Source organism: Pleurodeles waltl, chromosome 8 (assembly GCF_031143425.1).
Source record: "Pleurodeles waltl isolate 20211129_DDA chromosome 8, aPleWal1.hap1.20221129, whole genome shotgun sequence".
Classification (NCBI taxonomy): domain Eukaryota; kingdom Metazoa; phylum Chordata; class Amphibia; order Caudata; family Salamandridae; genus Pleurodeles; species Pleurodeles waltl.
This window is the reverse complement of record NC_090447.1, coordinates 400,602,671-400,622,361: the sequence shown is the minus strand read 5'-3', so window position 1 is coordinate 400,622,361 and position 19,691 is coordinate 400,602,671. Positions and strand designations below refer to the sequence as shown.

The following is a 19,691-nucleotide window of genomic DNA, read 5'->3' as shown; positions in this document are numbered from 1 at the left end:
CTTCTCTTCTACAGCCTTGGTGGCCTTCTTTATGGCATCTGGCTTCTCTATGAGGACAGCATGCTTTAAGACAGGTGTCTCCAAACAGTCCATCTCAAGATAATAGTAGGTTGTAGACACCTTCAGAGTAGCTCACAGCCTAAAGTTCATTTTTAAATAAGCACAGAGTGACATTTTCCTTTTAAAGTTAAGGGAAGGCTGTGCTTATTTCACATTATTATCTTCAGGTTGCAGATAACAGGGCCTAGCAATGAGCAGTGCTGGAGTCACATTTACGACCCAGGGCACAAAGGTGAAGAACTAAAGCACTGAGGTATTTAAATCCTAAATAAAAGTCCTTGTTAAATAGTGTGAGAACAAAATGATGTTTCTGAATGCTTTTGAAAGAGAGAAAATTTAAATTAAAAAGTTAATTCTTTATTTTGATTTTCCCCCATTTCAAAGTGTCACATTTACAAACAATAGGCATCTTGCTCCCAGTGGTCTGTGAACACTCTGCCATATTTATAACTGAAAAATAGTGTCATTTTGATCAAATGGGAGAAAGTTAAAGTTAGGAACAATGGTTATATGGCAAATTGAGTCAAGGTTTTTTTCCACTTTCAATTAAGCCAATTATGTCTTAATAATTTAAGGAGCATGATTATTCACTTTAAATGCATCCCATTTAAATAAAAGGTGGTGTTATTTTGTTATAAATATGCCATTGTGTCTACACGCTACTGGATGCAAGATGCCTGCTGTGTATAAATATGACACATTGAAATAGGAGAAAATCAATATAATCATAAAGTTAATTCTTCAGTTTAATTTTCTCTACTGAAAAATACACCCATTTTTTAAGTGGGAGAATGTTAAAGTGCAGAAAAATGTTCCATATCATGAATATTTTTGCAGAACATTTTTATAGGAAAAATTTAAAGTGCAGAAAAATCTTCCATATTCTATATAATTTGGCAGAACAATTTTATGCACTTAAAGTTTCTCCCAAGTAAAGAAAATGGATGTATGATTGAGTTAAGCATGTAACAGTGCCACATATGAAAAAAGATATGTCCTGTGCCACAAGTAATACAACACAGGCTCTCATTCAACCAAACACATATATCCAATGCATACGCACACATGTCCTTACATCCCCAAAGATCACACTCTCACTGGCACACATAGCAGCCCTGTCATAGTGCCTCTAGCCAAAGTATTTTGTTTAGACCATAGTATCTGGCTCTATGGACATTAGGCTTAAAGTCAACAAAGCTGGGCTTGGGGGTTCTGGTAACAATGCATGAGAGGCTTGGCCTTCATTAACCCACAATGGTTCTTGGGTATATTAAGTATTGCAGAATATAGAAGAGTTGCCTAAGAAGGCGTGATTTAAGTGGACATAAATTGGCTTGGGATATGCAAAATTGGTGGATATTTATCACTTCAAGCACTATTTATCAAGGGTATGCGCACGTTATGCTATGCTTTTGCTGCATTTTAGGTCTAAATGTGTGAAGTGTACTGCAGAGTTACGTATGGAAATTTAGGCCCATATTTATACTTTTTGACGCCAAACTGCGCTAACGCAGTTTTGCGTCAAAAAAATTAGCGCCGGCTAACGCCATTCTGAAGCGCCATGCGGGCGCCGTATTTATTGAATGACGTTAGCCGGCGTTAGCCGCCGGCGCCGTCTGGTGTGCGTTAAAAAAAAACGACGTACACCAGGCAGCGCCGGCGTAGGGGGATATGGGGCTTGGGCGTCAAGAAATGGGGCAAGTCAGGTTGAGGCAATTTTTTCGCCTCAACACGATTTGCGCCATTTTTTTTCACTCCCAACCCCCATAGAAATGACTCCTGTCTTAGCAAAGACAGGAGTCATGCCCCCTTGCCCAATGGCCATGCCCAGGGGACTTCTGTCCCCTAGGCATGGTCATTGGGCATAGTGGCATGTAGGGGGGCACAAATCAGGCCCCCCTATGCCACAATTAAAAAAAAAAAAAAAACACTTACCTTAATGTCCCTGGGATGGGTCCCTCCAGCCTTGGGTGTCCTCCTGGGGTGGGCAAGGGTGACAGGGGGTGTCCCTGAGGGCATGGGAGGGCACCTCTGGGCTCCTTCAGAGCCCACAGGTCCCTTAACGCCTGCCTTTTGCAGGCGCTAAAAAACGGCGCAAAAGCGGCCGTACGTCATTTTTTTTGACCCGCCCACTCCCGGGCGTGAATTTTGCCCGGGAGTATAAATCCGACGCACATGCCTCGGAGTCGATTTTTTAGACGGGAACGCCTACCTTGCATATAATTAACGCAAAGTAGGTGTCCACGCTAAAAAATGACGCTAACTCCATGGACTTTGGCGCTAGACGCGTCTAACGCCAAAGTATAAATATGGAGTTAGTTTTGCGTCGAAATTGCGTCAAAAAAAACGACGCAATTCCGGCGCAAACGGAGTATAAATATGCCCCTTAATGTCATTGTGAAATTTAAATGTGTAAGTTTCACTTGATCAACATAATCTAAGGGTTGTCCCACAGGATTCTCAATTTATGTACTCTGTTCCACCCAGCTAGGCTTGCACTGTAAAAATACCAATGCATGCAAATGCGAGGCCTTGCTAATAGATGCTGCCTTAATGGTTTTGCTAGCGCAGCTGCATTGTTGTATGGTCCTGAGGCGGGTTCTGTTTCTCCAATCTACACCTTTATTTGCTAGGCCAAAAAGTATGCTTTGTCTTATAGCACCTTTTTTGTAATTGATAAAAACGTTTAGCGTGAAAAGTTAATTTGAAAAGTAACATCTCTTCTTTTATATGGAAAGATGGCTTGTTGATTATTTATAGGACATCTAGTTATTGTTTTTTACATTTATGTCTGTATTTAGGAATATTTATGTTTCCTCATCTTATTGGTATTCATAACTTTTTTTTGGTGAAAGAATTGAAGTTTCTACTACCATATGTCCACATTTTGTAAACTGCTGTATGAACACTCACACTTCCTTGTGACTATAGGATTTGAGTGCTAGAATCAACCATATACAATCCACCAGAACGATCACCTGAAGATATTAGTATTGGAGTACTGCACATGCGAGCACCTGCAGCTATTTGAGCTTTTTTGGGAAAATCTTACACCGTTTTGTTTTCAACTCTCCATGCTGTTAACATGCACGACTATTGGCCAAGCAGTAATAACAGCCAGTGTGGAGAGGTAGTCAAATAAGTCCTAGGGCCTCATTAAGACATTGGCAGTCCCACCACGCGACCTGCAATGCTGCGTCAGGCTGACCGACAGGAACATTATATTATGATGTTCCTGGCAGGCTGACCGGAGGGGACAGTGCTATGGTATTTGTCCTTGCTCCCTTAAGGGAGCCAAGGCCAATACTGTAGCACACCGGCACCCTCGGAATGCACACTGTCTGCAAAGCAGACAGTGCGCATTGTGAGGGTATTGGGCAGGGAGGCCCATGCACTGCCTCCGGCACTGGCTTTCCGACAGCCTTTCATTGGCGGTGAGACCGCCATGCAAAGGCTGGTGGAAAGTACAGGGCCCCCCGTGGCCTCTGGCACTGGCTTTCCGACAGCCTTTCATTTGGCGGTGAGACAGCCATGGAAAGACTGGTGGAAAGTGGAGTCATGATCAGTATAGCGGTGCTGAGTTCAGCTCCACCGTGGCTGTCTGCGAACCCGACCAGCGTCAGCCTGTCGGGAACAATGTTCCTGGTGAGGACGACAGTCCTGAGGTGGTCCGACCGCCAGGGTTGTAATGTGGCAGTCGGACCGTCTGGATTGCAGCGGCCCGACCTCCACTGTGAGGCTGGCAGTCTGAAGACCACCAGCCTTGTAATGAAACCCCTAATGTATGTTCTAAATACACAGACAGACAGTGAAACAGAAATGCTTTCTGATTCTATATATAAGTAAAAATCGACAAAAACAGAACCCTGGAAGCCTTAACTGTGAATCTGAATTTTTTTAATACATAAATTTGTCTGAGCTGAATAAAATATTTCACGATTATACTTACACAGGGCAAACCTTTCCAAACCTACACAAAATCGGCTTGCGGATCATTCGAACATCTACCCGTACGTGAATCTTCCTTACCCTGCAATGGTGAGGTCCACTGCATGCTTGCACACATGCAAGTAAGAAATTATTTTCAATTGATTTCTGCCAAAACAAACTAGAGGGGGAAATCAGGGGCTTGATTTGTCACACAGTTCTCTAATTTAAACATTTCCCAGAGTAAAGATCGTGCAAGTTTTACTTTTAAAGTAAACCCACCTTCTTTCCAGTTGCTCAAGAGCAATTTTGATCCTTTCTTCATACCATCTGCACTTCTCGCTGGTGACATACACATGCACCACTGACCCATCTTTCCATCGAGCGTGCACAAATCGGTCGCAGTACTTGGCATTGACAAACTTCCTCCTCGTGTCCTGAAATGGAAACAACTTTGATGCAGTAGGTGATATCGGGGATTGCACCGCAACATACGACTCTAATAAATTTAGTGTAATATCTATACTTTACGAAGGAGTGCATCATTCCACTGAAAGTAGATGCAGCCGGTATTAACTTATAAAATAATTGCCAACATTTCCATTGTCTATGTTTGTGGTATATCTAGTTAATTAAGGCTGATGAACTTTGTGTATTAATTGAGTTTGGAATGGACATGTATGAACGTTATTGAGTTATACAAATTTTTACAAAGAAGGTCACTTTAAAATTTAAATATTTAGCACACTGTGAAGACCAGGTAATTCTCTTTACAATTACTAGGCACTTAACTACACCTATACTTATTAAAGGGGACATGAAAATAATTAACAAAAGGCTTTAGAGGCACGTGACAAAGAATCAACTAGCACCGTACCTCTGACACATTGTACAGAGGGATCGAATGTTTATACCACAATTTAACTATCTAGATTCCAGTTCAACATCTTATCAAATGTATACATTTTGGTTTTCCTCTTAGGGAAAAACTCTCTATTCTAACCATGTCCCTAAGGGCAAACAGTCAATCTGATAATTTTAGGATGAATTTCCTCTTCCGAAGTCTGGATCTGTCTTTGATGCTATTATCAACGGGAAATCAAATTCCTCCCTCCCCATCCTGAGCCGTCATGGGAATTTTCGGATTAAACAACATTTTTGAGTTCAATACACTTTTTTTCAGTTTGCCCTATACTTCACCATGCTTAGATCTCAGTCCCGAGTGCCGAATCACCCTATTGTAAAATATAGGGAAAATTAAAACAAATGTTTTTTTAACACAAAAATTGATATTCGAAGTATTTTCTGTTAAATATTAATGCAAATTAACTTTATATATTTACTTTGAATGTAGAACAAAATACAAAGTAATGGTAAACACAATTAAGTTAATTTTGAATTAAAAATGTAACTAATAGAAATATATTAAACTGAAATTATTTTACCATCATAGCTTAATCCTTAAATATCCTGTGGGCGAGGTCCTTCAAGGTCTCCCTAATAGTAGGATAGAACCTTCTTGCACTGAAGCAGTTCGGTACAAGTGGCTGGGGCCAAGATAGCAGCCTGAGTGAGAGGTGGGGCCGTGTCCCACAAAGCAGCAGCCCGCTAGAGCGGAGAAATCTGGTGGCACAGCACTGCTTGGAGAGTGAGCAGAAGCGGTGTCCCCAAGGGACTCGAGGGCCAAAATCCTGCTACAGTGCTAAACTGACACGTGTAAAAAGACTCATGGCTGGTTGTGTTGCTGGGCTGGGGAAAAGGTAAGCAGGCCAGGAAAGATGAAGGCGAATAATGGAGGAGGCTCGCCATAAGTGACAGATTGCGTCTGAGGAAGGCGGATATCCTAAAGATCATAACGTGTAATGAAGAGACCCTGTGGGTGAAAGATACACAGACCATTTTTAGTCTGGACTCATTGAGACATGTCCCATTGATCCTGGAAGGAGTAATGGCAGAGCAAAAGGGAGACCCAATGGTGGTTGTGCTGGTCCATCTGCTGGCTTGGCAACGGACATCACTAGGGTTTTGTGAAATGGCAGATGAGGCCCACTTTGTCTAGTGAGGCCATGCACATGTGGAACATGTTGGGCACATGACTCTTGGATCCCCAGCTACCATACCGGGGTCATAGACAAGTTGGAAAAATCTGCGGACCCAGAAATTGTCAGACTTACTGAAGTATACAGGGAGACGTGTGGAACGACGCCCCTAAAATTCATTGCATACATACCAAGTGAAAGGTTAGGGATAGTAAATCACTTCAACAAATATACATTCACATGCCTCCACCATGGACTGTGCTCTTAAGGTACTGCTATACTCTGAGAAGGCTGTTTTAAAATATACCTCATCCTTATCGCACTGCAATTATTAACACTAATGGTCCAAGGAAAGGGGTCTTAAAAGTGGATCAAAAGAGGATCTAATGGCATTACTCTGATGTCTCTGGCCAAAGAAAAGCCTTAAGCATATTCATTCCAAAGAAAAATAGATAAATATGCACAACCATTTACTGGTTGCAACAGTAACTCAGCCCTGGAGGCACTAGGGGTACAGCTTGTTCAGATATTCACTTCACTTTTCCTACAAGCCATACATGACTCTAAAAAGGTGCTAGAAATGAATATTGGGAGGTTGGGCGATGTTGTCCTACTGAGGCAGGACTTCTGGGGGACCATCAAGAAAATAAAGGGGTGAAGGAGAGTAAAGGAAGCTGAGAGATGCATACTTGAGCTCGAAGACATAATTAAGGCACAACGGTCTACAGAGATGCATCTTGGCATTATCCAAGGACTTGAAGGCGTGTGCAGAGAACCCTGAGGGTTGATCCCATAGGAATAACCAGTGGTTTGTAGGATTTCCTGGGGTTGCAGTGGGAACGAGCTGGGGTAATTCCTGAAGAAATGTTTGGAAACCATAGCACATAGGCAGGATTCCTCTCCATGTTTTGTGCTTCAAAGAGCGCATCGAGCACTGGGCCCTTGACCATCTCCCGGTGCACTGCCTCCTCGTATTACTGTCAGGTTCCTAAACTACTGAAACCATGATCTGGTCCTTCACTGATCACAGGCCCAAGGTACAACTGGGTATGAGTCCAATAACAAAATGATATTACTGCACTACACCAAACAAGCACAGAAACAATGGAAAACATTTGATGCAGTCAAGCAAAAACTAAGAGCAATGGGGATACAATATCTGCTCATGTTCCCTGTCAAGCTTAAAGTGATCTATCAAGACAGACCCCTTTCCTTTTAATCTCCTGACCTGGCTTGGAAATGGATGGAAGAGAGACCCCCCCAAAACAGATACACAGTACCGGGGGAAAGGGAGTCAGCCAATACCAACCACCATGATGGAACACTGAGCAACAGACACTCCCGCATTGCAGCTGTCGGAGACGATCGACCAGAGATCCTACATTCAAAACTTCAGACACAGACCATACGACCTACGATCAGCTTGACTCAGGTAATACAAGAGATAGATTCCCTGTATCAGCTAGGGGGCATGCACTCTCAGCACCAACTGAAAACCTACTTAATGGAGACCCTAGATATGATGACACGCAAACACAGTTAGTAAAATACATTAGCCCTTTGGAGACCTCAGCCCTGCTTTCTTATTAATAACGCCATCAAGGCCACATTACCACAGCAGAAAATACCTAAAATTGTATAAATTTTTACTATATCCAGGCTCAAAAACTGTTTCATTTTCGGGACTTGGTTACCATTAATTTTGGGTTACACCCAGTAGCTGTACTACGTGGGTACGGATACTGTATTAAATCCCACATGACAGATAATTTATGTTCTGAGGCATGAGGAGGAGGAAGGTTGTTTAAAATATTTTAATTTTGTTATAAACTTAACATGCATGGAATATTTGATATCCCCTGGCTATGCGTTTTCTTCATTACCAGGCCACAATGGGAATAAATGCCAAATCAATGGCTAATCCCCTAAAGTGTTTAAGATGGAATATTAATGGTCTCCTAAATAAAGTCAATTGAGGGAAGTTACTTAAAAGAGATAAATGGTTGACTATCGATATACTTATGCTGCAGGAAACACACCTCCTGGGTGATATATGTAGGTGCCTCCAGAGATACAGATACAATAGAGCTTACTTTACAGGCTTCCACAGGGGGATCAGACTGGTGACATTCGTGAGTGCCCTTCCAGGTTCAGCAGATACATGCAGATTATCTTGGAAGATACATCTGGTTAAGCGGATCCCGATAGGGACACCCAAAAACGCTCTGTTCAGTATATGCAGTACCCAAGGATTTCTAACTAAACTAAGTTTGTTGCACCTCTGTGCACCATCAAGCCTGACAGATATAGTGAGGACTTTTAGTGGTCTCATGAATCACACATTAAATGGAGGGGCCCCCCACCAGAACTATCCTGCTCACTCAATTTTAGAGTCCTTTGCTGAAGCCATTGGACAGATGTTAGGAATGGGGTTTCTGGGTGGCTAGGGTATGCACCTAAGACAGGCAGAACCCAACCACTCTAGTCAGGGTGAGGGAGTTACATGGCCAAGATAACCCCTGCTGCCACCCCCGGGTAGCTTGGCATGAGCAGTCAGGCCTATCCCAGAGACAATTTGTAAAGCGAGTGCACAACACACACAACACAGGTGACATACTATCTCCACCACAAAGGAAACACAACACCAAGTTATATAAAAATAAACTGTATTGTATGCAACATCATTAGACAAATCACAACATGTCAGTAATACACTACTACCCCAGCAGTTGTCAGAAAATTACAAGGTACTGTTACTCTGCAAAAACCAGCAGTAGTCATATATAACACACAGGTTACTCATTATTCTGCAACATAAGCAGTAGTCAGGAAAACACTACCAAAATGCACATATCAGGGGCAAAACACATATCACCACAACTGCATAAGATTATAGTGAACACATTACTAATGAAGCATTTGCCCTAGAGAACATATCCTCATAAATGACAATAAAAGGAACATCAGCACATAATGGCAATCATAAGAAGACACATAATTGTGCTAGGGGCAGTGAATATATCATCATATGTGCCTAAAGTCTTACCCTCAATAATTTCAGTCCCTATGATCCCCCCAATGTTCCCAGGGAGGAAGGAAAAAGGAGACTGCACCAGCCTGTGGAGACTGACGGCAACCCCACTCCTAGCACAGCGGCCACCTTAAAAAAACAAGAGCCTCCTGGCAAGGCTGGGGGAGGCTCGCACAGCTCCTGCATCCAGAGACGCCACGCTCCTCCTGCTCTCTGCGGTGGTCTGGGCCTGTAAGCCCTCTCGGGGCTGGGAGGTCGAATCACTTTCCCAGCCGGCAGGGACATGTGGCTCCGGATTGCTGTGTGCCTCCACGCGTCACCCGGCAGTCGGGAGGGGTTGAGCACTCCTCCCGAGCACGTTGAGGACCGGGCAGCTCCCCTGGCCTCATGGGACACTCAGCAGCGGGTCCCCCACAGGGAGAGAGACCTGTGTCTTCAGACCATGGGCCGCTGTGGTGAACCACCCAAAGTCGATGCCTACCTGTGCCCCGGGGGCACTCTCCTACATGCTTGTCACCCCATTGGCACGGTCTGGAGCACGTTCACTCCTGTGTTCACTTCTCTGTGTCCTGGGGGTCCCCAGCGCAGCGCGTTTCTGATGCGCCTCGGAACAAAGACTGCCTGGGTCACTGCAGTGATTTTCCTGAAGCCGGATTCCAGGGAAGCATTGTCAAACCTCTATAGCCATCAAATGCAAGCATGTCCATGCGCTTGCTCAGAAAATAAAGCACTCATCTTTGCGCTTGTAGATGCATATAGCAAAGTGCTCCTGTGTTGAGAAGCCAGCAGATTCAGGGGACAGTAGCCACAGCACCCAGCACATAGAGACAGAAAGGGGGAGCACAGAACTAAAATGTCCAACTACAGGCCAGAACAAGAGTTGCAGATTGTGGCAGATCCTCCTAGTGACCCGGCAGGTCACAGGTCAGCAGTATATAGTCCACATCCAAGATAACAAAGGTATGAGCCACAGAACCCCCAATATTGCAACAAGTTGTATAAGGTTCAAACACACAAGTCATTAGATGAAACTTGTAATTATGTGGCCGTAACTCAGTGCCTTTTCCTTACTCAAGATCAAGCACTTGAAATAAATCCACTCATAACAGCCGACAAAGTCACAGTGGACATTTCCCGACTGGCTACAAATAAAATTCTATGTCTTAAAGACTTACTGATGGAGTTCTTCAAATGTTGGTCAGATATACTTACCACACCCCTACTAGCATTATATGAGGATAGGGAAAAGGGTCATCTCCCAGGGGAGATGGAGGATATCCACAAAGCAAACAAACCTAAGCCTGATAAACCAGCAGATAATTGTGTCTCTTTTAGGCTAACTTTGCTCATAAACAGTGAAGTCAAAATACTTTCTAAAGTCCTGGTGATACATCGACTCAATGTTAGAATGAACTGGTACATCTGGATCAAGATGGCGTTATGCCTTACAGCTTAACCAGACATATTATTCGCTGGGTAAGTAATGGCAACGTGCTGGCACCACAATTGCAAGAGGGGTAATGGCCACGGCACCTACTAGCATACTCTGACTATTCTTTATAGTATTTTTATATATCCCTAGGGTACCACCTAAAAAAGGATACTTTGTGGTTTACTCTAAGAGATTTTTAATATTAGTAACTGGATCCCAGATGTTTATCCAGCAAAATTAATTTCTCAGAACTCTCAAGATAGTCCAACTTGATGCTGAGTCCACACTGGTAGTAGCATCTTACCAGGGTGGGACGAGGTGGTCTGTGATGAAGTATGTCACATTTCATGAGTGAGACCACCTCATTCAAATCTCGGATTTGCCAGGATTTAAAGTAGGAAAGTGGCAGCAGAAAGATAGTCTATCCAGATAAGTATTCACAGCGACTGTTGGAGGGCTTCCATATTGGTCACCACGTCATTTTGTGTTTGGGATATGTTACAAGAGGCAGACGTGGGGCCTGGTTCAGCCTCTGTTTCTCCCTAAGTGCTAAAGACCACAATTGCAAGAGCCTTTGGCTATAATTCAAATAGACTTTGAGAAGGATTTTGACAGCATTTCATGGCAATATTTATTTAATTACTGAAATATACAGGATGTGTGCATATATGTATTTCCTATATTAGGCTATTATATACAGCACAGCGCATCCGAATTAGAGTTGGCATAGACATGTCACACCCTCTTGGATTACAAAGTGGCACTAGACAGGGGTGCCCATTGTCGCCCCTGCTATTTACTATGGGGGGAACCTCTGGCAATCATGGTGAGATCAGATGAAGTAATGAGATGATTTATGTGGTCAGATACATCTAGTGACAAGATCTGACTATATGCATATTAACTTTTCTCATAAATAAGTCAGCCAGAGAGATTCAGCCCAATGTTGATGGAACTGCTACATAAGTTTGGTGGACACTTTTGTCTAATAGTTAATTGGCATACAACACACCTTTTCCCAATTAGACAGATAAGAGATACCACTTAGTGGGTCACCCAAGTGGGACTGAGGGTTTCATACACCGGATTCCGGTACCTGGTGGCCTACATTACAAACTCAGCAGAGGTCATCAGAAACAAGCATATAGTACAAATGACATACATGATAAGTAACATTATCCAGGGATGGGCCACATTCTCCATTTCAGTGATGGGTCTGGTTGCCCTATTTAAAATTATCATATTGCCTAAATGTGTCTGTACTTTAGAAAATTACCCCATAACATACCAGACAGGGCATTTAAAGGAACTTATGAATATCATCTGGAGTGGGGGCCTGATTCAGGTGACATTTGCTAAATGTTGTAAATCGACCTATGTTGTCTTGTTGGCCATGGCAGATGTGACATGGTATTACAGTGTGGCACATCTGTTAGTAATAAATGGCAGGATATGTGAGCTGACGCATAATACAGGTTAGAGAAATGTGTAATGGAAGACACTTAGGGGCATATTTATAAGCCCCTAGCGGCACCTTGCGCCACATTAGCGTCATTTTTTAATGCTAATGTGGCCCAACAAGGCCAAAATCCTAGTGCCTTATTTACAAAGTGGCACAATGCATGCATTGCGCCACTTTGTAACCCTTTGCGCTACATTATGCCTGCGCCAGGTATAATGTATGCAAAGGGAGCGTTCCCCCATTAGGGAGGGGATGAAAATATGGCGCAAGGAAATCTAAGAGATTCCATTGCGGCATTTTGTATGACACTGTTAACGCCTGCTCAGAGCAGGCGTTAAAAGGGGGCTTTGATTATTTATAATGTGCCCCTATGTACTCTGTAGGAGCAGCGCCAATATATTGCTGCTACTACTGAGTGTATATCAATAGTATCATGACAAATTGCACTATTGCCCCTCGGTGCAGCTCCACTTTCCATAAATCTGCCCCACTATCTATTCATTATTTATATGGGGAGAGCCACCATCTCTTTTGCCCCTGGCTATGTCTATTGCACTGAAGGGTGGAGGGCTTTCCTGACAGATATGGGTTGGGAAGGTAGTCTCACAAAAGAGACAATATTGCGGCTAGACACTAGAATGCTACAAGTGACAGCATTGGAAGGCTTTGAGCACTGGGATGTGCCAGGGATCACAACATAAGGTCATATTCTAGGCCACAATGGATTGAAATCATAAAAAAGACCTGAGGTCTACCTTCCAATTTTACAGGTACCTACAACTTAAATGTGCAATCTGACCTTAGCTTCCTATTATTAGAAACCAAACATACCCCACTCAAAGCTAAACTAACAATGGCCAATCTGCCAGAGCGAAGGCAGATGTCAATGATATGAAAACACTAATCATTAATTTCCCCAACACATTTGCCACTCTGAAAGAGAAGTGGGAGAGCGATCTAGGCCCCCTAGAAGATGTGGAGTGGTCCCTGCCACTGATGGCTCCTAAAGAAGCCACAATTTCCACACAAATTATATTGATCTAATTTAAATTCCTCCATAGAATACAATGGGACTCACAAAGGGTATAGCAAGTAAATAGAAGCGGAAGCCCTGACTGAGATGTGGGGAGGCAGTAGGAGATTTCCTTTATACTACATGGAGCTGTGTGAACCTTAGGCTCTTTAGGGGCAATATTCATGAGTCATTAGGGGAGGTGCTGGATATGCCTCTGGAACTTAACCCCAACATGGCATTGTTGAATACTGTGGATGATGAAGTGTTTACACAAGCAGAGGACTTTTATAAGGTTAGCCCATGTCCTCATAAAAAGAGACATCACTCAGGCTTGGAGACAAAGGATCCCAAGTTGGGAGACAAATGGAGGAGGGTCATGGAGATGTGCTGTACACTTGAGTAGCAAGTATGTGAGGTACAAGGTTGCCCGAGAAAGAACAGAAGAGTATGGGGTGGGTGGAAGAGTTACAGGGGAGGTGACATGAGATGTCCTGTCTACCAGGATTATTCCAGAAATGGATATATGTGTGTATTGAAACATAGGTGAATAGGTTTATGATGATTAAGTGGAAATGTATTAAGAAGGTACGTGGCATTAGTATCTGTACTGAGAAAGGGCGGATGTGGGTGATCAAACTGCAAATTGTATTGGTAAAGGCAATGTTTTTCCATGGTAAACTAAATAAAAAGAAATGCAGAAAAAATGATGTCTAAAATTAATTTAAATTAATGTAATGATGTCATTATTATCAAATAGAACTTGTTAAAATTTCAATCAGTTATTAAAATATTTCATAATTACATAACAAATAAGTACTATTTTTATTTTTAACATTAATTTATATTTATTTATATGTTAAAAATGTTTTACGTAGTTTAACTTAATTTAACATTATTTCTTATGGGGTTTCATTTTAAGTCCCCACCTTCATTATTTTCTATGGAAGGATGTTGCAGCACCGTTGATTGGCTACATGTAGTGCTGGCCTTACAACTGTTTGTTTAGTAATAACTTACACTCAGGATTTCTGAACATTGAAAAGTAGTAAACATACTCAATAAATCTATTTAAAAGTACACGTTACCTTTGTGAACCAGGCACACATTTTGTGGGTAAATGTTCGTTGAATATGAGAAGAACAATAAGGAGGCTATTCATAAATGGCATTTTGTAGTACTTTCATAGTACTACAATTAGTAGTACTACTAAAGCACTAGAAAGTGCTATTCACAAACCTACATGTGTAAATTTTCACCTCTCCTATCTTTGCTAGGGGAATATCCTCTCACACGTAAATTTATGACTTAGTAGTAAATGTGGGAGGGACCAGAGGAGTAGATGGAAAAAAGGGCGTAAGTACTACTAAATGGGAGGGATTTAGGTGGAGGAGTAGAAAAGGGTTTAGGTACATTTAGGGAGGAGTTTAGGGAGAGATATATACCCACCAACAAAAGTGGAAGCCCATTGCTATTCACAAACTGCACTTCTAATGTTACTACAGCCAAAAAATGACCCAAAGCAGTAGTAATTTGCTCCAGCTAAGAGTTAGGACCTGATTACGACTTTGGCAGTCCCACCATGGTGGTGGCATCCCCCAACTGTATTACAATGCTGGAACATTGTATCATGACATACAGTGCTACGGTAAGCAGACAGTGTGCATTCCGATGGTGCGAGGCAGAGGGGGCCCTGCACTGCCCATGTCACTGGCATGGGCAGTGCCGGACCCCCTGTGTCCCCATGCTGGCATGGGAAATACAGGGGCCCCTGTGTCCCCCTGCACTAGCTTTTCACCAGTCTTTCTACGGCGATCAGACTGCCACTGAAAGGTTGGCAGAAAGTGGGGTTGTAATCAGTCAGGTGGCGCTGATTTCAGCTACGCCCTTACTGATTACAACTCTGGTTGCCATCAACCCGTCGGGAACCATGTTCCTGGCGGAGATGGCGGTCCCATGGTGGGTCCACCTGCCAGGGTTGGAATGTGGTGGTCGGCCTGCCATAATTGAGACGGTCCGACCGTCCCCGCGGAGGCTGGCAGTCCTTGGACTGCCAGCCTTGTAATGAGGACCTACGGCTACTACCACACATGGCCGACCACTGGTTCTGTAACACTCTCTCATAGAAAATGATAAAGGTAGGGACTTTAAATAAAAACCCACCGGAAATGATATTAGATTCAAATTAAATTACTTAAAACAGTTAAAATATAAATAAAGATAACTTAATGTTTAAATATATTAAATTTGAAAATGTTTTGATGGCCCTTTTGCAGACATTTTTTAATGGTTTGGGCTGAAGGGACTGCTTTTATGGTGCTAGCAGCAACACAGTCCTTTAGCGCACTTACTGCATCTGTCTGCAATGATTCGTCTTCGGGCTTTCTCTGGATGTCCACAACACCATCACTGTGTCGAAAGGCACAGTCAGCAAGAGCGTCATAAATTGTCAGCTTCTGAACCTTTAGGCTGTACTTCTGAAGCCATTCATTTGAGCTCACATAGTCATCCGACTTGGCCTGACACAATGGATGCTCATTCTTGACTATGAAACATAAAGGACAATTCTAAAGTTAAGACCAATTATAACCGTTTAAAAAGATACTCACTCAAATACGAAAACACTAGTACTAAACCATCTTTGCTTAATGCACACTCAATAGTAACATTATTGCAGACACAAATACGTATTTTCTGTGATAGCTCATAATATATATGCACGTTATTATTTTTGAATAATAATAATAAACATGTATATCAATAATAATACTTCAAAAGTTTCCTAAAATGCACCTTACAAACACAGCCCTAGCAGGCATGGAAGTATTCTTGCATCTGTGAATTTACTGATTATATTCATGGTGGGGAACTGTGGTTGCAGGTAAGACATTGTTCCTTCAACATATTTGTGTTCTGTATGTAAACTTTATTGCGTCAATCAAGCTGAGGAGCAGAGTCACTCTTTGTTATTATGAAATTGCCTATTAGTCTTAGTGAAAATACATTTAACCAACTGCTTCCCTTTCCCGTGTGCTCCATTCATGCAATACATTACAGCAGCAAAGGCAGTGCTTTATTTGTAATAGGGTGAGTGCCGGTGTCCAAAGTTCTGCTCGGAAACCTGTGACTGGTACTTTTAAATGTCAGTGCAACAAGGCTGAATAGTCTTCGAATCAACCTCATGGCTCTTCCATCCATTATCAGATACTCTCTGCTCCTTTACCTCACTCATACACATTCCTGCTTTCTCCCATTTGCAATGATTTTGCCATCTTCCTCCTACTACCCTCTCCCTTTTGTGTGTTTTTCCTCTCTTGTGTGTGATCAATGAGAAAAAATAAGTTTTCGGCCCCAAAAATGAGTTATTTTGGTGGGCCACACCAGAAACTGCTAGCTCCAATTAAGCACTGGATTGGGAACCTTTTCCTCAACATAGATGATTGATGTCCATTTTTTATTGCAGGCTCTGCACCCATCAAAAATAAACTCTTGAATTTTGGGCTGCAGCTATTCTAATTTTCAAAAGTTTCCAAGTATAGGAAATCATTGGATAGGGACCAGCTTCATCCACTGTGCTGCATCCGAACTGGAGTCATCCTCTTTGTGATAGATAACCGATGACTGCTTCTTTTTCTTTGGCACCAGGCCATGCAAATACAATATACACCCTTTTGAATATTAGGCCACCCCCAGACCAAAGTAAAAAAAAGATGGTGCCCTTTGGTATGCCCTGTAGAGGCTATTAAATAAGTGAGTCTGAAACATGTCAGCAATATCTTTTGGAGGTATTCATAAACTGCAAATGTAACATTTTTTTATTTAAGTGATAAGTATTGATATTCAGAAACAAAGTGATTATTTACCTGGAAGGGAGACTACCTCTTGTTGTTAATTCTGACACGTAAGTTACAGTATCACACTTAAAAAATTGTACATAGACAAGATATTTCCTGCCCTATTTATGGACATTGGAAAATGAAAATATGATTCTTACTGAGTTCATGCTATTAATGCTTATCTGCGATAAAACTGTAAAAAACAATATTTTTGATAATACAATCATATTTCCAAACTCATATACTTAAGGGGATCAAAATGTCAGAATTCTGGTATAGCAAACATTCATACAGTAACTGATTCACAGTAATAAGATTGTATCAATAATCACAAGAGCGTTAGTGTGTTTGTGAAGAATTTATTAACATTTATCACGAGGGAACTTTGTACACAATTGATCAGTTTATGCCTAGATTTTAGATAGGTTATCCAAATAAACCCTTATACTTCAAACATGCTGCCATTTCTCATGCACTCATCGCACGCCACAGTGACCAGTTCAATCTTGCCTACTTGCCACCTGCCGTTCCATTCCACCGTACAACACAGTCAATAGAGGTATGTTTAAATTTAATAAAATGCTACACTAGCTACTTAACTCCTATTCATAATATAAGCATGTGTACATGCAGTATCAAGCTATAGCAACACGTTTCCCATTCATTAAAGTAAGGTCCTATTCTGCACAAATTGCACATATTGATGCTGTGCAGAAGACTTCTGAGTCAAATGCTGAATGGGTAAAATGGTGACTAAATCCTCACAAAGATTTAATGGATGCACTATTTCAGGGGATACATAGGACAGATGTACTTTGTTCTATTTTGTTACAATCTATTTCTTTGTGTACATAATAAAGTATAAGGGGTACAGTGCAGAAAGAAAAAAAAAATTGATATACAACATAACATTTGTTGTCATAATTGATATCATATAATCCTAAATTTGCACAAGCTGAAATATTTGTGCCATACTGTGCTCCTTGATAAACATTAACATAACCCAGAGCTCCTTCTAACTACATTCAGTGAAGGTGGAAAGATACAAGGGCGATGGGGACACTGGGATGGGATCAACTGAAAATATCTCTAGGTATTCATAGTACAGTCATTTTACACTCTGAGGTCATCTCCAGAAAACAATCTGTGCCTAACCAGTGCACATTGATATGCCGGTGGTGTATTTGTGATCAATATTCCAAGCCTCCTATTGTTACCATCCATGTAGGCAGTGTGCCTTAATCCAAACGAACCAATGCACAGAAGAAACACCACATTGATAACCTCCCTCTCAGCCTGTATGTCACTGTATTTCCCGCATTACTGTATCACGTCTACATAGTAAGTCTGCAATGGGTATTATTGATTTGTACATGTATGCATAGTGGCGGTACAACACAAACAGCTGAAAAGCAATTTAAAATAGTGCACTCATTTCTATATACAGATGAAGGTTTGTGGACAATGGGCCATGAACACTAAGCGAATAAGGAAGTCCGAAGTCAAGTAATGAAGAGAAGAGGGGAAATGAAAAGGGAAAATAGAAGAGAAAATTGAATCACAGGAGCAGAAGCAGTACTCCTCATAAGATGTCTGATATCTGGGGATGATACACAAGAATGGCTTTCTAAATGCAAAATGGTTATTCAGTTCTTTACAGCGGTCAAGAGGCGAATGGAACTTAGTGGATACTGATAATGTTGGAGTTACTGCTCTTTGGTGCGTAGAATAAGAAAGCTTGCTAATGTGTGGTCCCCTTTTTGCATTTCCTTGTTGCCAGTCTGGTGACATTGTTCTGAAACTCAGTTGAAAGCTTGAACTTACTTTCCAGGAAAGGTGGATCATTTTGGTGTATCATCTTGATGATGATGCAACAGACTCTGAAAGTTATATGAGAAGGTAGTGGGAAGTAAATGGAGTTTTCTGTGGGATGGAGAGTTAGACTTTGTTCTGCTTCTTTGGTCCTTTAATGATATAGCTGTAGCATAGAAGATGCACTTTTGGGGGATCAGGTAGGAGGTATGATGCTTGCTGAGGGACAATAACTCTTCTGCGGTGTGACTGGACTAGTGCTTGGATGGTAGGGTTTGTTGAAGCAAGGCATGTTCTTTGCAATGTGGGTGATGAAGCAGAGACATATATCAATGAAGAATGCCAGGTATGTGATATATTTTACAAGCTGTGTGTTGAAACTTTGGGGGCTTTCAGTCAGGGATTCTCCCATTCCTATTCTTGTTAGTGACATCACTGTGCCAAATAGTGCCATGAGCTCCCATCTGTTCCTGGCCTAAGGTAAAGTGCCTGCCACTCAGGAGTGGGTTCCATCTTGAATCACATAAATGATCATGTCATGCATTACTGCTCTGAACACCCTAAAGGCCCCAGGCAAGGTCAGCAAACACCATTGCTGCCCTGCGGCTCTCTAAATAGCTACTTTTGTAAAAAGAAAATCACCCCAATTTGCAGAAAAGGATCAAGTTGGAGCCCCAGCCTTGTAGGAGCATCCTCTGAGAGAAACAAACTTTCCTGGGCCTTATCGACCTAAATGCACCATTGTGTTATTTGTGGGTTGTTCTCAATCTCTGTGCGAAATGGAAAGTTCAAAGTTTAAAGTTCTATACCGAGCACTTTGTCACATACAGGAAGGTGCCATATCAATCCTGATACTGAAGCATGTTAACAGAAAGGAGCATTGTGACACATATACAGTCATACTCAGATAGCTCATTTACAATGTGGAAACACCTGAAGCAACTCAAATGTTGTTCACAAAGACCTAATGTCAATAAGGCAGAAAGGCACAAGTTGCTACCAGTGGAAACACACCTCTACAAATATGTTAAGAACAAACAAATGTTGAAATGTTTTACTCCGTGTTCATGCATTACTTAT

The 19,691-nt window shown here is 41.9% G+C and overlaps 1 protein-coding gene across 3 annotated transcripts in view; it reads right to left on the bottom strand.

Moving 5' to 3' along the window:
- VWA3B (von Willebrand factor A domain containing 3B) overlaps positions 1–19,691 on the bottom strand; it is an 829,217-nt gene that overhangs the window by 650,443 nt on the left and 159,083 nt on the right. For all 3 annotated transcript variants that reach the window (XM_069204269.1, XM_069204271.1, XM_069204270.1), the window contains 2 exons: positions 15,315–15,508; positions 4,270–4,424 (listed from right to left, as the gene is read on the bottom strand). In XM_069204269.1, coding sequence (XP_069060370.1) covers positions 4,270–4,424; positions 15,315–15,508 — 349 coding nt within the window. The remainder of the gene's footprint in view (positions 1–4,269; positions 4,425–15,314; positions 15,509–19,691) is intronic.